The sequence below is a fragment of the Seriola aureovittata genome, chromosome 20 (genome assembly GCF_021018895.1).
Source record: "Seriola aureovittata isolate HTS-2021-v1 ecotype China chromosome 20, ASM2101889v1, whole genome shotgun sequence".
NCBI classification, from domain to species: Eukaryota; Metazoa; Chordata; class Actinopteri; order Carangiformes; family Carangidae; genus Seriola; species Seriola aureovittata.
In genome coordinates, this window is record NC_079383.1 from 6,281,127 (window position 1) to 6,306,289 (window position 25,163).

At 41.1% G+C, this 25,163-nt stretch overlaps 1 protein-coding gene across 4 annotated transcripts in view; it reads left to right on the forward strand.

Annotated features, from left to right (window-relative positions):
- The window catches only part of arhgap29a (Rho GTPase activating protein 29a), a 34,563-nt gene continuing 9,400 nt past the window's right edge, over nucleotides 1–25,163 (forward strand). Inside the window, exons 1-13 of one of the 4 annotated variants that reach the window (XM_056364551.1) lie at nucleotides 1–186; nucleotides 1,271–1,634; nucleotides 15,517–15,660; nucleotides 18,748–18,844; nucleotides 19,671–19,743; nucleotides 20,265–20,325; nucleotides 20,851–20,997; nucleotides 22,422–22,486; nucleotides 22,567–22,677; nucleotides 22,811–22,891; nucleotides 23,627–23,809; nucleotides 24,087–24,224; nucleotides 24,409–24,599. In XM_056364551.1, coding sequence (XP_056220526.1) covers nucleotides 1,373–1,634; nucleotides 15,517–15,660; nucleotides 18,748–18,844; nucleotides 19,671–19,743; nucleotides 20,265–20,325; nucleotides 20,851–20,997; nucleotides 22,422–22,486; nucleotides 22,567–22,677; nucleotides 22,811–22,891; nucleotides 23,627–23,809; nucleotides 24,087–24,224; nucleotides 24,409–24,599 — 1,553 coding nt within the window. In that variant the 5' untranslated portion in view covers nucleotides 1–186; nucleotides 1,271–1,372. Of the gene's footprint in view, nucleotides 187–1,270; nucleotides 1,635–4,355; nucleotides 4,579–15,516; nucleotides 15,661–17,512; nucleotides 17,863–18,747; nucleotides 18,845–19,670; nucleotides 19,744–20,264; nucleotides 20,326–20,850; nucleotides 20,998–22,421; nucleotides 22,487–22,566; nucleotides 22,678–22,810; nucleotides 22,892–23,626; nucleotides 23,810–24,086; nucleotides 24,225–24,408; nucleotides 24,600–25,163 lie in introns of those variants that run through there. The other 3 variants (XM_056364552.1, XM_056364553.1, XM_056364554.1) reach the window with 3 other exon arrangements.

Consider the following 25,163-nt stretch of genomic DNA (forward strand, 5'->3'; position numbering starts at 1 on the left):
CACAAGCTACAGCCAACATCACATGGAGAGAGGAGGCGATTGAACACAGAGGAGCGGAGCTGGGTTTGGGATACAGCTGTGTGAGAAAAGCGCCGCGCTGCGTGTTTCTGTGGATTAATTTGTCTTTCCGTCACTTCTCCGTTTAAGGATTTCCTTCGGCTGCGATGTTTCAGGACCCAGCGGCAGGTGTGTAGTTTTATCTGATAAGTTTTCACCTTTGTTTGGGTAACGTTAGCCACCGGCAAACTCGTGCTCAAAAATAGTTTGACCTAACATTTAAAGAGAGTGGTCTTCGTCCTTTTTTTTTTTTTTTTTTTTTTTTTTTTTTTACAATGAATTTCACGTGCGAATTCCGTTCACATTTAGATTACTACTGTGCTGCTGCTAATACCTGTTCTTGGTACCTTCCTTCCTCAAACCACACTTAAACCATGTAATTCGGCATATATCCAGTAAACGTAGGTTGTCTGATTTCCATAAAATTCAAACTTTTCTTCGAGTTACTCTCCCGAACAAAACGCTAATGGTGGCCGCAGTCCAGGAGCAAATTAGTCACCGTAAATCGAGATTTTAAGAAAAAGGGTGTTGCTTAGTAGATTTTATGAAAGCCGAACTAAATAAACGACCTTCATGATCCGACGGCGTTAAAGTAGATTAAACTCATCTTATTTTATTCAGGATAAGTAAGAGGTCATCCCACTATGGGATTCTTATTGAGGAGGGGGGGTGTAGGTATTTAATAACCTGTACACGGGGCGATACGGTCAGAAGGTAGTAGATGAGAAATCAATGAACAGTTGTATTCTTATCTTTTTTCTTTTCCGTCTACCTCTGTGGACACTTGATTTTGTCAGTGAATGCTGCCTTAAATTCAAATACCATTTCATCATAGTGCATTTACATCAGTTGTAACATCAGACACATGGCATAGGTTATTATAGAAAGGTAACTGATGATGTGTGAGATGTTATCACATGTGTAGCAGCTAATTATGGTTTTTGGTTGTGTTCTGTATCACTACTTAGACTTATTTAAGACTGCAACGGCTACTTGATTAAATGATCTCATACACTTTAATAACAGGGCTGTGCTTACACTTCAGCACTGTTCAGGAGCTGTCCAATTACAGACCATATTTTCTTCTGATAAACGCAGTTATTATTGTCTCAATCTCACCTGTTGAAAACACTGTCATACTTGTGAAACAATCAGTAATGTCATGTTATTGCAGTTGTTTCTTCTTAGAATTAAGGCTTTTCTCTCTCCCTAGCAGCCTCCTCCATCCCTGTTGTGATGCAGTGCTGGGTCTGAGAACGGAGCTGAACAGTGGGATAACATTTGCCAGGCCCAAGGGCCGCTAGACCAATAAGACATGTTGGCTGCCATGCTGCGCCAGAGTACTGGTGGAGGGTCAGGTGGCGGTGGTGGAACCAAACTCTCTCTTGGCATCTCCCGCCTGTCTAGCTCCAGCTTGGGTTCAGCAGGTCCTGCACGGGTCTCCAAGAGTGGCTCGGTGAGCTTGGACAGCCCGGATATCCCCGCCTCAGACCCAAACTACATTATGCAGCTGGTCAGTGATGTCCGCAAGTTTGCTGATGTGCTTCTACAACTCAAAGAAGTTTTCAACTCCAAAGGTATGTATGGAAAGAGTCAACATTTGCATTAAGAGAAACTGTGGCAAAAATACACACAGTTGTTTTTGTAACTTTTCTGCTGCGTCGGTTGCTTTTTCTGCTGATGATGAAAACACAGTCTTCTTACAAAACAATATATTTTTTTGAGGTGCTGAGGTCTCACACTTGACTTGATAAATCCTATCACATATTCACACTAAAATATTCAAATAGAAACTTAAGTTATATCTGCTGCTTTTGGAGGTAACCTGTCAATGATCTGTTGACACAACAACTGCCCACTGTGGATGTGGGCTTTTCAATGAATTACACGTGAGTGCCTCCACGTATTAGCAATGTCATCTTGTCTCCCTGCTTCTTGTGATGAGATGTTACATCAGTGTGGTTAAACTCTGCCCTCCCTGCTTTATAATTTGCTCTTGGCTCATAAACAAGATGTGTACTTACTTAAAATCCAAACTATGTAAAGTAGAAAAAACGTGGAATAGTATAAGCACGGTTGAAGGGATTTGTAACGGAATGTAGCTGCCAGTCAACTCTTGTGCACACACTGTTGCTTTCACCACAATGTACACAGTCCCAGAGATATGTACCTGTTTTGTCCAGCTATAGCCTTGGCTGCACGGTCAGTCAACCAGCCTTATCTCTCTATCTCTAGTTGGGTTCCTGAACTCCGTGTTTCCTTTTGTAAAGTACAAAACAATGTGAATTCACTGGTCTCTTTAACCATCTATTAATGAAGAATTGATGACACATTTGACAAACGAATACAAATGGAGCATTTTGCAGAAATAATCTGGTCAAAAGGAAGCATTCATCTCCGTCTTACTGCTTTCTCCTCTAAATCTTCAAAAAATACGCAGCAGCAGCAGCAGCAGCAGCAGCATTCCAGCAGGAAAGTTTGACGCCCAGGCTTCGTAGACAGAATAAAACCCTCACTAAGCCACTAATTAATAGGCTTTACTTCGTCAGTGGTGAAATGGATAATTTCCAAACCATAGGGGTGTGTAGAGACAGGGCTGTGTAACTGTGAATATGTGTATGGGTGTTTATTACATTCCTGACTTGGTATGTTTGGCGTTGGCTTTTGGATCACATCCATATTTATTAATCACCCAGAGCTGGTAAGGACGGTCTAAATAAGATGAGCTGAAGGTGCATGTGGTCGGCCATGTGGTGGTGGTGATGGTACCCTTTCCCTCCCCATTAGCACTGTGACATGACACCCACCCACCCAAGGAATTCCAGGCTTTTTTTTTTTTTTTGTGTCTGGAGAGGTCGGTAAAGGTGCTTGACCCGGCTGGACAGGGCGGCAATATAGAGAGCAGGACTCGCGCCAGGCACCTTTTTAAGCTTGAGAGACTTTTCAGTGACCTGTCAACATGCCATGGATCAAAGCAGGGAATCATCATGTGCATGAGATTGATATCTGAAACTTCATGGAGGAGAAGAAGGCATGATTTAAATAAGACATACACTTAGAAGCTTTTGTGTAGTTCCACATTTTCATTGTGGGATCAAACAAATTCAGAAGTGATTTTGGTCTCTTTAATGGCCTGTTAAATAAAACATACAGGTTTTTGCTATGTAACGAAGTTACATTTCTGTAATGCGAAATGTTTTGCCGTTGTCATTTGTCAATAAGATACTGGTTTATAATCTTTATATAGAAGAAACGTCATACTTTAAATGGACTTAAAAAAACAAAATCAGAAAGAAAATTATTCAGTGACTGTCAGCCCACTCTGCTGCACATCACATAATTTACAGGTCCAGTAAGCACAGGCTCAGATATGCAAATACAGTCACTGAGATGCCAACACGTGATTGTAAAGCAGAGTATTCCCGTTAGATGGCTTATTTTGGCTAAATACAGGAAAGGGCAGATTTGGGAAACTAGGCTAAATACGATGTGGAAAACAGATAAAAAGCAGCAAAGAGACCATTGTGTCTCAAAGTACTTTCAAACACCAGGAAAAGTCTTGTGACTGTTTTTCTGACTTGTTATTTCCACTGCTCATTCAAATATGATACGGCTAACACGTGTGTGAAATCAGCTTTTATCTTGTTGGTCATACCTGGGTGGTTTGTACCTGTTGTCAGTAATTTATCTTCAATGTATCTTTATTGAGGTTTAGCACTCTAGGACTTTAGCAGATCATGCTAACAGATTGTTGGGAGGCACTGACTTGTGCTGTGATTGGATGGGATTTAACACCCCCCCCCCCCCTTCTAATTTATGGCCATATTGTCTCTGCAGTGCTGGTTCACAATAGTTCAGACCTCTCATTACCCTAGCCACTCACTGAAGCCACAGGACAGCCTCGTCTTTTTTTCCCATAGTCAGGGGCAATATTCAGTTTAAAGCTCTGTGCCCCTCTCAACATGGCCTACATTCACAATCAACGATGTGAGTCTGACACCCATTGTTCCCAGGAGGCATCTCCGGACTAGCATGCTGCTGCTAACTGGCAGCTTTTAGAGAAACTATACTTTCCCAAGTCAAGAATAGCTGTGGCCTGTGGGATTGGTCCCCGGGGGATTTCTTGGGCCAATTCCTTTTTAAAAAAGTTTTATTTATAAAAAAAAGTTTATTTTTCTAGTGATGCACATCAACCTTAAATGGTAATTATTACGTGGGGGCTCTTCAGCTGTGGTCACATTCATGACGCATGACTGCATTTTGGTTTTTACTAGTGCCTCAGAAGAAACTGGCTGCGTGTCTTCGTTGTTGTCAGGCCCGTGTTGAGGACCTGTCACAGCATCTCCACAGATATTGACATTCTTTCTTAAGGTCGTGACCTCGTCCAGTAGCCACTTGTGAAGGAGATGTAAGTAATTGGAGGGGATTATTTCTTGAAGGTTGGTCTCAACTGGGGTCACTGAGGACGTTTGGAGACCAGATGAGCCGTGGAGGTGGTCCCCCTGGCTTTTGTGTTGGACGGTGAGTAGGGCCTCTGGAACTCGCCATCATAAGATTAACGTAACAAACATTTGGCCCCAGCCTGTCTTTATTCAGCAAACTCTGCGGTAGATAGTTGTGCTTTTCATCATCTATTTTGGTGTATTACTGTGGCTGCCTTTCTGACTAGGACAGGTGTGTCATCAGTGTTTCATGCTCCGGCTCTGCCAAGCAGAATCATCTGCCAATTTTGTGTGTCAGCTGCTTAAGAATGAAAACTGCACCAGCAAGCAATTCACTGTGTGAAGCTGAGCGGAACAGGGTGTTACAGGAAAGCTTTTTAAATTGAATGCTACACTTCATGTTTACAGTGAGCAATTATCTAAATCTGTAGCATCTGGATCTCTCCTCTGTAGCTACAGGAGGTCGATCTTATGTTTAAGGACGACAGATGTATGGGAGTCTTGTTGGGTTGCTATTTCCTTTTCAGTAGACCTGGAGCTGCCTACGTGTTGATGTATCAGCACCTTGTTAATTTGCACTTGCCAGACAGACTGTTTTTCTCTTGTGTGTTGATTGTTGTTGCACTGATATGTTGTCACCACTATAAAGCTACACCTTAAAATCTTAAAATGAAGCCAAATCTTCATTCACAGCTGACAATGTGTGCCATAATTAGTTTAAAATCATGTCGTCACTCATCATTATTTGAGTGTTTTTTTTTTTTTTTTTTGCTTTTAATGACCCTAACCCATAGCAAAGCAGCACATGAATTTCAAACAACACTAGCCTGGTTGCTGCAAATGGGTCCACCCTAATTCTGTGCCCTCCTGTACATACCCTTACCCTGTAGTTCATTCTGCCAGTGAAACCTGACCCACTCTCAAATATTGCGCAATTTCAGTCAGTCTTTCTAGGAAGGATTCCTGTGTGTTCAACGTGTGTAAAAGCAAAGTTTTACTACAACTCCATCAGCATTAGTCACAGTTTTAATTTGTCATTGTTAATGTATGACTCACATGCCCCCAGCTCCTTCAGTCAGTTCTATGTTGTGCTTTGAGTCATATGTGGAGGATCTCTCCTCACAGTGAACGTGTGGTGGGTTTTTAATGATTAACAGGTGCCTACTAAAAATGTTCCACAGGTGTTGTGTAATGCACAATGATACACTGTAATACACTTGACCACTCAGTGAATCACAATTTTATGGCAGGGAGCCAAACATGTTTTTAGAGAGACAATTTTTCTTTTGGAAAAGCAAACTGGTAAAGTTGTTGCAGTGATGCTACACTTCACTTTACCACGTTGCCTTTTGGCTTTGTTGTTGTGCCTTTAGTTGAAATATGCTGTAAAGATGTGGGAGAATAATTGCTTTCTTTCTCTTTGTGAAAGTCTGTTGAGTATGATGGTAAAGCTTTGTGGGAAAGTGATTTTGGTCTGGGTCCTCAGAGAAAGCCTAAATGCTATTTTAGTGATTTGTATTCTAAATCACCCCTTGTGAAATACCAGCCTAAAATTAGCCCTACTTGGGCTTTTCACTAACCATTCCAGACTTCCTTAATAGCTGTAACTGTGCTCTGTTTAGACAGTCTGTCCCACTGGGTCTGGGATCCACTGTAAAGCATTGCAAGCTTCTTCTTGCCTCCAAAAAGTTCCTTTTATGGTTCTTTTTAATGTGCCCATATTTAAAGCCACTGTAAATTATCCCGAGCACCAGACAACTAACCTTCCTTACTTTAAAGTTGTCTCTTGTAGATCAGGTTACATCAATGGTTTGGGAGCCTGGTCCCTAAATTACATTTTCCAAAGATCTTGATTTAATACTGTGTAGTTATCTTACCAACTAATCTGCCTCACAGGATTTATTACATTACCTTAATTGTTTACGCTGATCCTTGTTTAATAGCACAGGCATTGTTTTAGCATTAGTGGACATGCAAGGGTTAGATCTTTGGATTGCTACCCTCCAGGATTAAAGGGCAGAGTATTGTGACATATGGTAGGTCCTTTTATATCCTCTGCCCGAGGAAACAAAACATGAACTGATATATTGTACCGAGCACCATCAGCTGAAAATCCGTCTTTTAGAAAGCCACAATGTGTGCAGTGATGGCAGGCTGTGTACAGGTGGCAAAACGATGCCGACTTGTCGAGTTTAATAGCCTAAGTGCACTTGAAGATTTGTAAGTTGTTTTCATGTTGGAACCCAAGGGAGCTCCCTCTCTGTGTGTGTCTCTCCTTCCTTCCCCCTGCTAAGATTTATGGTTATAGGCACTGTTTTTGCTGGGGAAGCTTTGTTCTAGGAGGCTGTCGATGTTTGCCACACACTAAGATAGAACTCCAGGATTCCCACACTACACATGAGAAGCTTTAAGATTGCGGGCTCCAAAGAAGGGCTGGACTTGAGACACACTGTACTGAAGGCTTCTTGAATACACAGTTTTTTTTTGTCCAACCGTAAAGTATACTGAAGACTGCAGTGTCTTGTATTTGCATGCATTTAACAGGGAACTTGGCAAACCATAAAAATATCACATTGTTTTCTTACATGTATTCCTCAGAAGAAAGATACCAGATTTAACCCCCCTCTTTTTGTGATCAGGGGACCTCCCTTTGTCCTTCTTGGATTAAAGCTTTGCAACAAAGATAGCAAATTTATCCTCTGTATAAGCTTAAGTACCCCCTGAATCTGTGGCCTCTATCCCTGCATTGGATTAAAATAATATAGAATTAGGCAAAGCAGCACTCAATTGAAATCCTGCACTTTTTGGTGCAAATTATTCATCCACTAACACAGTCATTTGATTTAGATTTATCCACTAGCAGGTCTGCGAAATGTATGAAATTATCATCAGTTAATTTTTGGGCATGTTTGTTATTAATATCCATTTATTATCAGTAACTCATAAAACTGAATATATATGTTTTTTGTGGTTAAAAGCTTGTTCTGAAAACATGCCAAGGGGAATTTTTGCAACAAGACAAGTAGATTAGGTTTTCAAATTAAAATAAATTCAACCAAATCATTTGAATTTTAAATAAAACAAAATAATTCAAAATTGCTTTTGCTTTTGTTTTTTACTCAACAACTGGCCAACAACATTTTGTGCTTTTTATTTAAAAGCAAATGTGAACAATTACGGCATCAAGGTAAGTAATGTCTTTTACAATGCTGTTCTTGTCACCTAGAAAAACCCACTCGACCAGTTGTCTTATCTAAAGCACTGATTGTGGCTACTCATAGCACAGTGCATGTATGCTGGCCTCATTGTTCACCAGTCATTACTTTAAATGTTCTTCACAAGCTCTTGTCAATTTCATGTCTACATCACTTATTGTTGTAATTCCCGGTGTAGCAAGAGCTGTATTCAGCATAATTGGCCTTGTTTTTCTGCCAGAGCCAACTTTAGGGCATGCTCGCATGTGACTGGGTCAGCCCCATGCTGGGCACAGCTCATAACTTGTTAAAGGCCGATGCCGCTGATGGGAGAGAGTATGATAACCAGCTGTTGTCTTTGTCTGCAACACTCTCCGTGTTTAGGCTCTCAGATGCTGTGCTCAGTGAAATGAAGTGAGTCTCTGTTTGATGTGGAGGTAAACAGACTGAGCGTGAAGCATGGCCTGTCTTGTGGGACTCAAATTAGGTCTCATTGGTTTGTAGAAAGGGCAAAGGAGGAAAGTGGAGCTATTGAGGTGGGATTGAACTTTCCAAAGCATACGGCACAAGAGCAAAAATACCCGTATCTCTCTTTTCAGTTTGCTTTTTGAAACTGATAATGGCTTTGTAGAACAGATACTTCTCACCTGTTGTCAGACAGAAATCAGGAGTCTCTAAATCAGCATATTTGATAATGGGGCCCATCAATGCAGGAGGCCTATTGGCATTAAAATGTTAATTAAAATGTTGTATCTTTGGTAGGGTGTAGATGAGCGTTGCCTCCACAGCCCTGAATAGCTCCACTCCCATGCAAGGCCTATGCCTACTCAAGCTGCCAATTGTAACCATGGTAAAAAACATCTTCCATCTGAACATGTTCTTGAAATGCTAGGTATATTTGTCTCAGTACCTTTTTATAATCTGCATAGTTGCAGTTGCATGCATTAAAAACAATGTATCTCCCTCAAACCCTTGATGTTATCCAAAGCTCAGAGATACTTGGAATTAGAAAAAGTTGTTGTATTTATTGCATTTGAGTCAATTAAATGCCTTGACAGTTATGAGAATAATTGTGTTTTGAAGGTCTCTTTGCAAGGTCTCAAGAACACAAAGACCATTCTCTCAGGATTAGGATGCTAGTAAAGCTGAACAGTGTCCTCTTGTTCTCAATGTTTGTCCCCCAACCTCAGCCCCCTCAAATCCCAGTTCTGCCCCTTGACAGGTGTACTAAATGGGCCCGTCTTTGCGCTTGTTGGACAGATCTCCCAACTCCCTGGCCTGCTGATGTTTCTTTGCCTACATTACACAGCGTGGGGAGCAACTGAAGTCTCTTCAGGCTAATGCCTGACCAGTTCTGCTGCCAACTAGAGGTTGCACGGTGGGGGGATTTGCAGTTTCTCTTAAAGAAAGCATAGTTGAAATGCCAGCCTTCAGAGCTTTGCATCAACAGTAGGCGGTGATGGTGGTGGTGATGGGGGGGGGGGGGTCTAGAGAGAAAGGTTGCCTGTCTTTCCTCACTGTGACAGACAGCTCCAAAGAGAAATGAAAGAGGGGGAAAAACAAATTCTTCATTCCTCACCGGGAATCTCATTTATATGCGAATGATTAAAGAGAGAAATATCCATGGGTAGACATGTTTGTTGACTAGAAAGAGATGTTGGAACATTTTACCAGTTCACCCTTGGATTTTAGGGTGATTGTCAATGTCTTATTGGGTGTTATTTTTATTTCTAAAGTTTGGAATATGTGGTTATATCATTTGGTCCTCTCTATTAGTCAAACTTAATGTCAGGTATTTTCTGTCTTCAGCCTTCATTCATTGATTGGCTTTTGGTTTCCTGAGCTAACGGCTAACAAGCCTGACAAAGGCAGTAGCCTGCGGAGTGGGAACATAAAAGCCCCCCACCTAGGTGGAAGGTGCTGTGTGTCTAGCCTAGGGCTCTTTTTTAAACACCAGGTCTTTGTGCATGCAGTCATGGGAAAAAGAGCTTCAAAGGTGAATCAACAGGGAATGCCTCGGTATGAAAATAGAAGTCTGGGAAGGCAAAGTTCCCCTGCCTTTTACCAGCTGCATGTAATCTGCTAATCCGTAGAGTGGACTGCCGGTGGTCTGTCGACAGAGGTGGACCAGGGCCACTGACCACAGGAAGTATGAGGAGGGGCATATCAAGGGTGTATTGGGCCACCCATTGCAGTGACCCTGCCCAAGTGTTAAAGGTTAAGTGGACCCATTTTGCATGACCCCCCTTATATTTGGACAAATACTTTGAAATGTGGATTGAAACGACAGGCTCGCTTGTAGCCGTGAGATGTCATACTAGTGAGAGGGAAATGTGAAAGAATGTGGCATTTCACCCTTGCCAATTAAAGAGGAATCTATTTGACAAAACAAAGGTTATTGAGTCACACAGTGATTGATTGTTAGACCCACATTTGGTAGCATGTCTTTTGAAGACGGGGGCTCGCCTCAAAGGAACCTCTTGAAACGTAGCTTTACCATAGCTTTTGATGAATGCACAATTTTTTTTTAAACTACTACAGAGTCCTAGTTGGTTATTTAGGGGGTGAGTAGCTGGAATGTCCAGCTGTGGTCTGACTCAAAAGGACACATTGTGAGATTTTGATTGACATTAGTCATGGCTAGCCTGTCCAACATCCTATTTGGCCCCCTCTGCCATGAGCTGCTTCTATTTGATCGGACCTCTGCAGACCCAGTTGTGACATGTTTAGTGATTTCACACTTGCTTTGTGGCAATAAGCACCCCTCCGTTCTCTAGAATGTTTTGAAGCATAGATAATACATTGCTCCCATGATTTGCAATGCATGACTGAGCATACCAAGGTCACAGCGAAAGGAATGTTGCCAAGTCATATTGTGTCAGGCCCTAGTGGAAGTTTTGAGCATCGGAGAGTCGAGCCTTATGGTACACATCAACAAAAAGTGTCAGCATCTTTTTAGTGCTGATAGTAACAAGAAAACATTTATGGTAGTCCATACATTGTGGGCAAATGTAGTATTATAAACCTTTTCAAATGATTGAGTTTAAAATTGTTTGACTCTACACACACACACACACACACACACACACACACACATACACACATATATATATATATATATATATATATATATATATATATATATATATATATATATATATATATATATATTTATAAAACATACATTTCAATCTGTCCCTTCATTTTGTGCAACTATACTTGAACCATTTAGTAAACTGACCAATAATATAAAGATCTAATGCAAAAAAACCTAACCCTTTGGTAAGCAGTCTGTATATTCCAGATGTGGCTCTTTTTACAACTGCGCTACATTTTCCTCGCGCAATATTTGGGTATTGCATATATTCCAAGTCAGAATGAAACTACCTTTTGTTGATTCTGTTAGAATCTGTGTTGGGTGACATTAGTAGATCCAACTCTATTGTTGTGTGTGTTAAAACTGGTCAAATAACCAAGCTTGACCATTGTATAAACTCTGCAGGTTAACACTGGACCTACGTAGGGGCTTTTACTTTGGTCGGGTACCAAAGAAATGATTTCACATAAAAAAAAAAAAAAAAAAAAAACTGTATATGTAATAACTGTGATGTTCTCTCTGTATGAGATCTTCTGGAAAAAATGTTATCAAAGGGGTTCTATAGCCGTATGTCTGCATGTTTATAGGTGAGTGACATGGAGAGTCTCTGTTCCACAGCAGCATCAGAATGTTTTGGTATTGAGGTGTCATCTCGATGGTGAATGATCTGACAATGTTTTCATTATGGATCCCCCTCCACCCCTGACTCCTTCAACTCCCGTCCCCGCTCCCAAACAAGAGGCTGGAATGTTGGGTTTCCATGACGCTAATGAAGTAAAAACCTGGCAATGTGTTGCTGGCAGCCTCTGAGCAGCTCCTGATCCGCGGCCTCCTTCTCATCAGGATCAGAGTCTGATCCCCCTGTAGCCTTCATTCACCAGGGCTTATTATGCCCAGGAATGTCTCTCACTCTCTCCTTCTCTCATAACCCGCACTGAGGCAGGGATGTGGGGTACAGGGGTAAATTTGGGACAAATCCCAAGGGAGGGTACTACCCCAAATCACACACAAACCCCTTCCTCTTTTTTTTTTTTTTTTTCTTTAACACTCCCATACTCATTAAAACCCCTCCCCTATCACACACATATACACACATACTCAAACCCTTTCCCGTAAAAAGTGAAAAGCTGCTGTTTGATTTATTGTTCCATAAATGCTTCATGTGGCAGGCCCATGAGGCGACCAGTCCCACTGTTTGCTAGTGGCCCCAGGGACAATGGTGAGTTTTCAGCACTCAAACAAGTCCTCAATCAAAACTATGTGGTCCTCCCTGGGGAAAACAGAATGATCTTCCCAGCAGCTTGCTTGTTTTCGCTGGTTTTCAGATGGCCTTGAACTAATATTTGCAAACTAAAACAGCTTTTTCCACAAAAAAAGTCCTTTCTGAACTTTATTTCCCGTCCTAAAAATGACAATACCCCAACTGGAAAAAAAAGCACTTCTCAGACGTTCCCTTAATCGGCCCTTCCTGGTGGGAAAGAGTCTTCTTCCCTTTGTCTCTCTCCCAGAATGGTAGTTGAGGGGTTAAATAATCAGTCTCTGTACATTATCCTGTATCCTGCTGGGCTGGTGGACGCAACCATAATGTCTTGCTAATTAGCCTCCATTTAGGATGGTCCAATAGGCCACACAGCCCCCATTGAAGACTGAAGCCCATGGAGCTTTGCAAAGGAAAGACCCTCTGTCTCGTGGGCATTCATCGTTCGGGCTCATCCTTAATAAACCTCTAGCTTGCCCAGGCTTGATGCCTCCAGGACTCAGGATTCAGTTACTCAGTCAGTGAATGGGGTGTATAGCCTGTGTGGGGATGATTTAGGCCATTGTGTGTACTTTGTCATTCAGCGTATAATGTCCATAAATGGGATCTAAACTGACCAGGACCAATTAAAGGCTTAAGGGGTGAAGCGGCTCGTTGTAAACTTTGACCCTTATCAAATCTTTGTCGACTGTGGTCCCCATGTGGGCTTGTGTGAGACAAGGTCTTTGGGAAGACTGGGTTCTCTTGACAGTAAAGGATAAATTGCAAAAATACTTGAGAATAATGTTGTTGTTGTTGGATTTTTAAAGGTATGTATTTAGTTTTTTTTATTGAAATCATAACACATAAATCTACATGATATGTGTGTTTTCTTTATATGCAGCCCATGCTGTGGACTGTGGTGGAAAGTGATTACAGGAGAACATGCCGTACTACTACAAAATCACGAATCACACTGTTTTTCTCTATAACTCTTTTCAGTCACTTTTAAAATGACAAAATAATCCAGGCACCCATTTGCATTGATTGTATAGAGTCTCAGTTTGATGTGTGGTTGTGCCAGAAGCACACCACTGGCCCTTTTCCTGCCTTGTGGGGAGTTGAGCAGCTGAAACAAAAGGACAAGAGGCCTTCATCATCAAAAACCACCAGGTCCTCGGCACTGGAAAGGGCTGTGCTTGACATCTGATGAAGATGGATGAAGATGGTTGCTATGGAGAAGGATAAGACTCTTCAGGTCCTGTGGAGAAACTTTTGGCTTGCTAGAAGCAACAGGGCATGTTGGCATGGAGTAGTTCAAGTGGTGGTCGAACAGTCTGCAATTGGTGCTTGTCTTATATAATCATTTTGGTGTGCGCTGGTTTTTAAGCGGTCTGTTTGCTGAATTGATTTGTTTGTGTGTGGATATCTTGCAAGTGCTTGTTGTTCACCTTGAATTATTTCTTGACCTCCTTGTGGAGTTATAGCACCTTACCCAGTCACTCCAGGTCTTTGCATTTATGTTAAGTGGCCCATTGTTGATTTGCTGCATTGAAGTTGTCAGTAAAGCAGCAGCAGGTATGGTTGTTTGGCACAGTTTTACAGCCATGTTTCAATAATTGAGGGAAAAACTATAAGAAAGCTTGACACACACACACAAATGTGGTCGTTAGGGCTTTTGTTGTCAGTAGTGGGGGAAAATGACTCATATTTAGTCATTTTTTCACACTTCATACTGGTTGTTTGATTATTGTTGTGATGTCGTGACCTGTTGGTCAATGTGAACTTGTCACCTGCTGGTCAGTTGGCTGGATTTCCGGGTCAGGCCTCAGCTAGCATTGTCATGGCGGCCACACAGGCCAAGCATTATTAGCCCCACTGGCGGCACTATTTGTCCCACTCCAAAAAAGAGGGCTAACGAATAAAAGCAAAAATGGGAGACAGCTAAAGTCTTTCTGATCCCCTCTTCCATGAAGGGGTAATCCAGGGGTGATCGTCAGCACAAAATGTGGCTTTGACTGCCTGTATCCATTCTGTGTGTGTTTGTGTGTGTTTGTGTCTGTGTGTGCATTTTTTCAATCAAACTTTTACTTTACTAAGAAATTGTAAGCAAGGAAATTTCACCAAGAAATAGTTGTTAAAATTAATCAGTTTATACATATTACAACACGTGAAATATTTAAAACATGACATGAAAATAAGCATCCTGTATATTTTGTGTGTTTACAGAGGAGGACCGGGACATATTTTAGTCACAATGGCAGTTGTGTGTGTGTGTGTGTGTGTGTGTGTGTGTGTGTGTGTGTGTGTGTGTGTGTGTGTGTGTGTGTGTGTGTGTGTATATTATGTTTATCTGAGACAGGAGAGGGGGAGGGGGATATGTGTCCCTGTGCCTCTTCAGTTCCCACCTATGCCAACCGTCAGAACTCATTTGCATTATCCCGTAGTACTCAGTGTATTTTCCAATAAGTAGTAAAAACACCTTAACCTTGGGTCATGTACTCACTCATATTGTCTCATTCGTGACCTCATTCCTCAACCATGCCAAAAGCACATTATCAAGGTTACTTGATACCCAAGTGCCTGTTGTCCTTTGTAAATGCTGGCGAATCACTGCTGGTAAAGTTCCATTTAGTACATAAAACCACATACCTGAGATGCCATGTTGTCTTTGGTTAACTGACTAGCTAACCGTTAATTGCACAATTGACAACAGTAGGTCATGTTTGTTCATGCACTTGGCTCTCAGGTTAGCACAATTCTAGTTCTCTGTGTAGGTTTGCCGAGTTGTGTGCAGTCCCCTCTGCTATCTCTGCACTAGTTTCCTGGATGGACCATTAGCTGCTACAGTGTTGACTAGAACTGCTGTGAATGGATGGCAGTACTCTGACATGGCTGCCATGGTCACCCTTTCAACCAACAAAGGTGGAATGTCATGTAGTAATCCTGTTGCCAGTGAGGTTGCACCATTCATTTAAAGCAGGGAGATTTTCAAAATAGCTGGGTTCTAGGTCCAATGTGTTCAGGATTTATAGCACACGATAAATTAATTGTTAAGGTTCGAAATACTGTATTGACCTATCCAAGATGTTTGATGCTTTGACAGTCCTTACCAATATTATTATTTGAAATGCTTGATTGATTGTGGATGGTAGGTAAGGCCTAGAAGCTCTAAAACTACTTTAATTGCCTTTTTCTAAAAGTTCTTCCTTGAATTGTTGTTAATATTGTAGTTTTTATATATTGATCTCTTGAGACGCAGATCAGATATGCGTATTCAAGTGCAGTTATAGCCCATAAGCAACATCTGTTATTGATATTTGCATTGGTTTAGCCTAAGTAGTAAATCATTTTTTAAGTCAAAACCATGAGGCTTCACTAAAACTGTCTCTTATTGCTATTAACTATTACAAGATAAATTGAATGTAACTTAAATGGTTGTGGTTTTATATGAAGTGGCATAATAAAACTATCTTTATCACTTTCCAGAGCACCAGGATTGCCTCCATCAGGCAGTCCATGAGCGACTCGGGGAGCTGCTGCGAGTCCTAAAGGCCATTATCAGCAAACACCAGAGCCTCAACTCAGTAGACATCCTCAGTACAGCTGGAACCGTCATCGCCACGGTCAAAGGTGAGCCATGATGACCAGCTCTCCCTTAAACACACACACACACGCACACACACGCACACACACACACACACACACGCGCGCACACACGCGCGCGCACACACACACACGCACACACACACACACACGCGCGCACACACGCGCGCACACACACGCGCGCACACACACGCGCGCGTACACACACATATATAAGTCAGAGCTTTCCTGCAAAACATAGCAGCTACTCCTCCACTCTTCCTTTGGTCTGTTTTCTGTCTCTGCTTATCTAATCCCCCCTTCTCCCTTGACAGTTTTCCCTCCTGGACATTCACTATTACTACGTCCTCTCTCTCTGTCTCCCCAAGTCTTAAAAAGAGCTTCCTGGGGAATGTTTCTGAGGAGTTTTCTTAAGCTTCAAAGCAATGCAGCTCTTCAGAAGTCACTCAAGTGCTTAGAAATGCATCAGCATGTGTTTCAAACCCCATACAGAGAGTAGGAAAATAATATTTGGGAGTCAAATACCTGATTCAACAGGCAGGGAGAAACGGTTGTCCTTTGTGCTTGGTCTGCCAGTCCAGAGGGAACTTCACTGAGGAATCCTTTTCAGTCTCTCATTCTCTGAGATTATGATCTGGCATGCAGGTCAATTCTTAACTTGGCTGCCACACAAGAATCCCCTGAGTATACCTAGTCTCAATTTGCATTGGAAAGAGCTGCAAAGTTTTTTGAAAAGCTTTTATTTTATAAGGAATGTTAACATGCGGAACTGAGCAAAGTCTCAGGATGCTCGGCATATGAATGCAACAAGTCCACATACATGTGGGTGTGTGCGCCATAAACGGTTATGAGATGCATGCAAGTCCTGTCTTTTGTGCAGGAACTGATGTGTCATTCAAACATGTTGATGCAGAGTAGAGGCACACAGAGGAGGCCCCAGATTTGATTTGACAGCTCAATAGTCATTCAATAAAAGCTTTTGAATTTAGGGTCTTAATGATATTGCATTAATGAGATTTGGAAGAATATAGACTAAAAAAACGTGTAGCTGTTTTTTAAACCTGTATCATTAATGTTGGCTGGTTTATCGACACCACTGTTAGTGATATCTCTAAGCAAGCACCTGTGTTGTATTGCAAATAATGTAACAGGCTGAGCATTTACAGTAGCTGCAATTCTATAGTCTTACAAATGTGCAGAGAAGTATGCTATAACCCCTTTTCTGCCACTAGGTGGCCAGAATCGCTCACTTCTTGATCCCCACACAGTAACAAGGGGTTATCAGCTGTATACTGGCATCAGTATTTTTCACTACTAAATCTCAAAGCTTTTTATGTTACACAACATTAAGGTGTAAAATTTTATTATACTACTATATATGGAGGTGTGTCATGTCACCAGGCAGTTAGAAAAAAGATTAAAAAAATACAGTTTGACTGCAAGAATGAAATAGTACTGGGAATTTTTCTAGTGGAAATTGTGTCTGTCTACTTCATCACACTAAGACATAGACTAGATCAAAATAGTTATTAGAGTTGTATCACTTTCTCCCTCCTATGGTGCGTCATATCCAAACGCATGCCTTGCTACATCCTCGTGTTACTCTTTATTGGAAGAAAAGTTCCTCGTAGATCTGAATTCTGCGTAGGACTTAGCAGCTGACGAGTGTTTCGAGAGTGTTGTGCTTTTCCAGTGAAACAATACCATTTTTCCCCGATGATGTAACTTCCATGTTTGGACCACTGGTTGGGGCCTGAGCGAGTACTGGCATTGTATTCCAGCAAGCCTCAGGATGTCCTGTTGGGGGTAGGGGCTGGACAGAAGAGGAGGAGATGTAACAGCACAAGAGAATTGCGTGCTTTGAATGGTGGTGGCTACAGTAGCTGGTCTGGGGTTGACAAGAGGCTCCAACGGCCCCATGGACATTGGACCCATCAAAATTCTTTTTTTTTTTTTTTTGCACCTTTCTGATAAAAGCCTTAACGCTTCCGGTGCCAAGTCAGAGAGACAAATTTTTCCGTTGGATTTGTTTCTGTACATTTTTTTTTACTTTTTCTGGATAGATAAACATATTGCTGTACCCCATAAAGAAAAGTTAGTTTTTCAGTGGCGTACTTAGGGTGTTTGGACAGAAAGTTTGCGTTTCAGTCACTCAGAAGTAGTCGTTTCTAGTTATGATCAAGAAGTCTTACTTCTGTTTGACAGGAGAAGAAGAAAGCTTGTTTTGAGGTGGGTAATTGGTAGTTGTGCCAAATGTTGTACAGTATAGGTTACTTGTTTGACAGCGAAAACCTGGATGCAATGTGTAATAGCTACGAGGAAACATCTTAGTATTTGTTTGGCATTCGAGGTTGTGTGCTCTCCAATTTTCATTATATGGCATAGATATTGAAGGGCCTAACTAAAAGTAAGTGAAGATACAATTTGAACCAATGTTCGTCTAAGATTTGAAAACCCATTCAGGATTAGTTGAAATTTGGACTCTTTCGAGCTTGTGGTTCATCCATGAATGTTCCTTTCTGCCTCTGGAGAAAAGATGCAGAGACGGTTGAGGAAATCATGGAGGCAGCCGAGTGGTGCAGTGATTCACAAATATATTTCTTGGTGTTTGGTTTCATTTTCTGAACATCTCTCTCCTCATTTATTTTCTCTCTGCTCAGTCAGGACAGGAAGTTTATTGTGAAGACTGATTACAGTCGTATTTATACTGGTGTTTTTTCCCCCCACTCTGTCCTCAGTCATCACTGTGTTTAGACTTACAGCAGGAAGCTACTGCTTTTCCAGATTACAGCCAAATATACACACTTGCAGCTTTTGCTTATCTTTTCCGACTTTTAGGTACACAGTTGTTTTTGGATGTCTCTGAGGGACTTTTCAATTTTAAAATGTCTGCACATTTGAGATATGAAGTGAACACTTCCTTAGCTCTCAGTGTGATTTGAGGAGTACAACATGACTCAGAAGAGACTTTCATTGACTCCATACTTGACGTCATGCACAGGATGATGAATCATGCCATGGGTTTCTTGCCTTAATCACAGGATGTCTTCAGAATGCAGGGTTTAGGTTTGCTACCAAGGCTTGACTCTATCCTGCTTCATCACAATTTAACAGGAGTGAACTTTAAGGAGGTGAACGAAGAGAACAAACAGAAGCTTTTTGGAGAGATCTACACCGCTATCGACACATTGGCATTCACATTTGGCAATGTGTAAGTATGATGTCATCACTATTGATTGCCCATTGTTATTCCATTAAATTGCAGATTCTTAATCAAGCCCAGGTTTTTGAAAGAGCAACTGTATTTGCTTGTTGTTGTTCTTGAGAGTAAATAATTAATGTAAGTCAATAAATCGGCTAACATAAGAGCAAAAATAAACAATCACAAAAAGCGATAGGGATGCTATGGAGACAGCCTTCAAGTAAATAAAAAATGAGAATACAGCTTAATAATAATAAATGAATCATTAAAAATATGTCTGTGTAAATACCAAGCTGACAAATACATTGGATAAGATATTTCGTCTTGAACATTAAAGGGGCACTCCACTGACTTGCTGATTTTCAAAGTTTGAAAAAATAACCCTGATGACATCATCAGAGTTATTTTTTTTAAAATGTTACATTCTTAAATAGAAGTTTTGCCTTACAAAGTGGAGAATGTGAAAAGTGGGCATTTAGGAGGCAGGAGGACAGCGAAAGATACTATCACCACTACTACTACTGATGAAAGATACTACAGAGCTGCATTATGGGTACTGCAGAATCTGATGTTTTTGTAGTTTAACCCATGCTAGAGACAGGATATTGTAGCCTTTGGTGCATCTGTTTTGGCCATTCTTTTTAAAAATCGGTTTCTTTAACTTTATGGAAGTACAATACTAAAGAGCTGGAGTACCCCTTTAAAACCCAATAATCTAAAACACAATGATGTTTTGAGTAATGTTTTAAACAGACTCCTCTTGCATATGTTGTATCTGATCAATTTCACCCTTTGTCAACCCAGTCTGTTGATTTCCCTGTCTTTTTTCCTTCAGAGTGTCTGACTTCCTTATGGGAGATGTAGAGAATGGATCAGTGTTGGGGCTCCCCCTAACTAAGAGAAGCAGGGTAAGAAAACTACCATATTTATAAATATATATATATATATATATATATATATATATATATATATATATATATATATATATATATATATATATATATATCAAATTGATATTTAACATGTTCCGTAGCTGTGCTTGGCATCAAAAATAAAAGACTGACATTAGTATATTCATATGCCCCCATTCTTGTACATACACACTTATCCTTAGTTCATTCACCGACCTGTTAACACCAGGATGTGGTCTACTGCCCCTGAATTGTCAACTAAAAAAAAAATTAGCCTGCAGAGTCCAGGGGTTAAGCGAGTGCTTGCAGATTGACGCATGTTCCTAAAATGGTCTCTGCAAAAGATGAATTAATCTATGCTTTGTTGTTTTCCTGCAGTTGGTTTTATAAGTGCTCTAAAAAGGAAGTCATGGTTCTGATAAGCCTTGTTTTAAGAATGCAGAGCCTAACGTGCTTTGAGTCGGAAATTCATCCACCCCCTTGGTATATTTTCTTTTCCCCATCTGTCTGTTTTTCAGTCTTTTGAGAACCTTTCCGTGGAATCTGGAGGATCCGGTCCTGAGAAAGATGATCCGCCAGGTAAGACAGATCCCTGTAACACATAGCTACTGTACTCTGGTGCTGCTATGTGAAAGTGTGGAAGAGGGAACTAATCCTTCTAATTTGTTGGAAAAAAGCTTATTCATAAATCAGTCTTAAGCCGAGCTACTGCTGCTGTTTCTGCTTGATCGTTCTGCGTTATGGCCTTTTGTTTGTGCTGCATCACTGCCATTGCAGGTATATTAGAGCAGTGTCTGTAGGGTTATCGGGGGTAAGAGCACTAGTAGCTTTCACGTCTTGATGACCAGTCTCCTTAACCCCTTATTAATACATCCAGCAGTCAGTCCTCTGTCAGCATTACTTACCTTCAAATGGTATTAGCCCATATCACACTCACACAAGGTCAGTGTGGGCTTTTCTCCATGACTCAATCACAGATGTTGTTAGCTAAACACATATGTCCAGCAGCGGTGAGCGGTATGATACGTGGGGGTTTGCCACTGCCGGTCATTTTTAAGCCCATCTTTTACAAGCTCCCTCGTGGGATCCCTGTGTTTGTCACAGGGCTGTGTCTGCCGGTTCGGGTGGAAGAGGTGGACAGGACGCTGCAGCGGCAGGACAGCGGGGTGGAGTCCGCGCTGCTCTACGCCAAGGCCTGGTCCAAGTACACCAAAGAGCTGCTGGCATGGGTGGAAAAACGTCTCAACATGGGTGAGTTATTGCACAGGTGGAAGGATAAATACATAGAATATTTCTGACATGTAGGGAGGCAGCAGCGGAGTAGCACCTATCACGCTAAAGTACAAAAGTTAGCTAGTGTCATGGACTATGTACTTAACTTAAGTACACATGACATGTGTGTGTAGTCATGTCAGGACATCTTTATGAGATGTTGTCATGTACATTTAGGGTTTTAAAAAGCAACAACACTAATTTCTGTGCCTATTTAAAACAATGGTATCAAGTTAAAGATCCTTCAAGGTAGGTTATAAGACATATAAAACTACTCTGTTTGAATATGACTTTGATATAGTTTTTCCACACAAAAGTTCTGTTACATAGTCAAAGAAAAAAATAGCATCTATATCTTCTTTGTCACTGAAAAATCTAAAAATCAGATTATATACAAAAAATCACATCACACTTGCGTAAGTGTTTCCAAACTAGTTTCTGTTGGTTAACAGACTCCTGTTCCTATGTTCACCTGTCAAACTCAGATTTAAGATGAGGACATCACATCCTTTTTGGATGTGAAAACAGCCCTCTAGTGTTGAACACTTCAGACATCATTCTGCGCAGTAAAGGTCAAACATCCAAGTCATGAAACAATAAGCAAAACACGCTGGCAGGCAGTTTTCAGTGGTACTTACTTTACATCCACTTGAATGCCTACTCTTATCTGGGAAAAACCTATTGGAAATAATGTTCATGAGCAAACGGGGTCCTGATGTCTTCGTATAGTTTCAGATTTTTCATTAGCTCTGTTCAATGGGAAATAGTATAATATTTTTACATTTTTTAATTTTATTTTGGTTCATACGTTCAGTTGGTCTTAAACATAGCTCCATGCAGCACATGGTAGATGAAAATGTTTTAAATTATTCTACGTATTGTAGCACAGAATTCAGCTCTGGAACAAATTTGGGTATTAATTAATTATTTCACTCAATCACCTGAACTGGACTTAAAACAACGGCACCTTATCTGGGCTCAAGGTTGAATGTGCAGTGTGAGAGCTTTTGTTCAGTCCACTGGTTAATGAATGGTTTCAGTCTAATACTCAGTCATTTGGCCGGTCAACACAGTGACACAAAGGACTCAGTCAGGTCGTACAGTACGTTTGTTATCAGGTGAACAGACGGCTTGTTTGTTTAACACATCCAAATGCTTTATTTAGTGATTAGTTTTATAGAAGTGGCGGATGACTCAAGGACATTGTATGATTTAATCAGAATGTACTTAAATGATTTTCAGTCAGTTGTGTATTTAAAAAAAAAAAAAAAATGGTTAATACAGAAAGGTACTGCAGCACAATGCAAATGTTTGTACACAGGGAAATGACAATCTGCAGGCCAGTAGAGAGTGATGTTAAATTCAAGTAATTATATGTGAACCTTGGTGTGGTCTATTTTTAGATATCGAGTGTGCGAAGAGTTACGCCAAAATGGCAGAATCTGCCAAGACGCTCGCAAGTCAGCAGGTGAGTACATATTGATGCTAACTTGACTTGCATTCATAAGTTTTGCTGCCGCCTTTAAGACTTTCTCCTCTTCACTGAAGGAATTCATGCCTTTCCGTGAGATCTACATGACTGCTTTCAAAAATGACAGTGAATACAGCCAGTTGGTACTTCACACTGCAGCAGTACTCCAAAGCAACAAATTCATGCAGGTAATCAGCCACTGCTTGGTACTTTGAACAACTTGGGTTGTTTAATAGAAACAGGAGGACTTACTGACTGTGTGTGTGTGTGTGTGTGTGTGTGTGTGTGTGTGTGTGGTGGGGGTTATGTGTTTCTCCCCAGCCTCTCCTGGCCAGAAAGAATGAGCTGGACAAACTACGAAAAGAGGTCAAGGAGCAGTGGCAGAGAGAGCAAAAGAAGATGGTGAGTTGACAACCATAAAGGCTGCACTCTGAAGAGGGCCCCGCACAAATGCATCCAGATTCTAAAGCTTATTTGGCTGACCTGTGGACGTGGTCCAAGAAATGCTCTTGAAGGGCCTCAGCCCAGTATACACATGCATGCAAATGCTTTTGTCAGGTAGTAATGCAGCCTACCAGGACAATCATTCTGCTCCACTTATGATAGAAAGAGCATAATTTATTTAGCTAATAACACTTACCACTGTAATTGCTCATGATCAGTCATTTGTAGATTAATTGCCTTTTAACATTAAAGTAGTTTTTAATGTCAAGTGGCACTCGTTAAGGACCCACACTTGAAGATAAATCAATCATTAAACATAAATTATTTCTGTAATATTGTATAAATTACTTTGGTCTCATTTACTATTAAGATAAAAGTGGATATAACCTTAAATGCTATGTTTTTGTGTTGGCTTTGGTTAGTGTTGTTGGAGTAAAACAAACCTGCTTTTGGTTTGAATGTAGAAATTTGCACAAATTCTTTAAGCTCCCTGTGTGTCACTGAGTTAAGATGGTGATGAAGTAGTAATTTTCATTTCAGGGGAAGAAAGACAAAGGAAAAGTGGCGAGAGCAGACGCTCTTAGTCTATACTGCAATGTTGCGCTTATGTTGTACGTGGCATGTCTGTTTTTGCATGTAGGTGCTGCATGTGTGTGGTCTGTGCTTTAACTTAATACGTGTACATCTCCACAGCATGAGGCAGACAGTGCTCTGAGGAAGGCTCGGCTGCTGCAGGTCCAGCGGCAGGAGGAATATGAGAAGGCCAAAGTGTCCACCAGCCGCCTGGAGGAGGAGCAGATGGGAGGAGGAGGGGGAGCAGCGGCGGCCAAACAGCTAGAGAAGAGGCGCCGGCTGGAGGAGGATGCCCTACAGAAGGTACAGCACCTCCTCTGCTGGGCTGGTAGCTCAGCACAAACGTGCACAAATGTGGTATATTGTAGATTTGTATGGGTCCTGAACTCATCTCATAGGATTATATATATATTAATAGTAAACAAATATGACCGTTATGGAATAGAATACCAGCCTCTTTCCGCTGTTATTGGCTCTCAATTTACCATTTACCAAACATAAAACATATAGTAATAATAATAATAATAATGATAATGATAATGATAATAACAACAACAACTGATCTACCTTGTGTTTGCAGGCTGAGGAGGCCAGGGAGCACTGCAAAGCCTGTCAGATTGATGTTGGAGAGAAGAGAGTGGATCTTGCCAACACCAAGAGTGAGATCATCACTCAGATCCGAGAGATGGTCTCTCAGTGCGACCTCACCCTCAAGGCTGTAAGTTTAGATTTTGGTGCTATAAAAGTTTATTTGAAGTTTTGACTACTTGGAATGATGGAAGCAGTGGACTATCCAGGACAGACTGAAGAGGAGGCACTAGGATTTTAATGACATTTTACTACAGTTTCAGAAATATATGGAAGCAGTATAAAGGATAAAAATGTTTGTTTACTTTTTGTAGGTGACAGTCAATTGGTTCCAGCTCCAACAGGCCCAGGTTGTATCCCTCCCTGTCAACCACCAGAGTCTGTGTGAAAATGCCAAGCTGTACGAGCCTGGCCAGCGCTACATCGACTTTGTCAGGAGTTTGCCCACTGATGGGCCTCGCCTGGAGTCCCACTCGTTTGATTCAGCTGTTACACAAAGCACAGGGTGAGACATCAAGACTCTGTGGTTGTCATCCTAATCTGATCTGATTTGCTTTTAAACAGCAGGTTTCCTATTATAGATCATGAACCATACCGGAATATCCTCCTCCTAGATATCTGATGCTTAGGGTTTTGTACCTAAATTTAACTATGTCAATCCCCTCCGTTATCAGTGTTTATGTTTACTATGTCAGATTTGATCAAAGAAATGACTGAGTTATTTTTCTAAGACAGATAACAAGCTCTCAGGAGGGTTAATAGTCACAAAGTGAGTTTACTTTCACTCTCTTTTAGTTCATTGAAATGTTCAGTAAAAAAAGTCCCAGTCTTTACATGTAGTGGTTATGATATATATTATTTTTATACTGTATCTGAAGCTTAAATGTCACGTCACAGGATTCTGTGGGAAGATGAACATTTACTTGTGGTAAACAAGTGGTTGTAAATACAGTGGTGCTGTAGACCTCACTGCAGAGGTGCAGTGATTCAGTGAGAGAGCTTGTTTTGGAAAGCATAAAACAATCAGGTTGGCTGGGGCTTCCTGCGGAAATGACTGCGGTCACGGGAG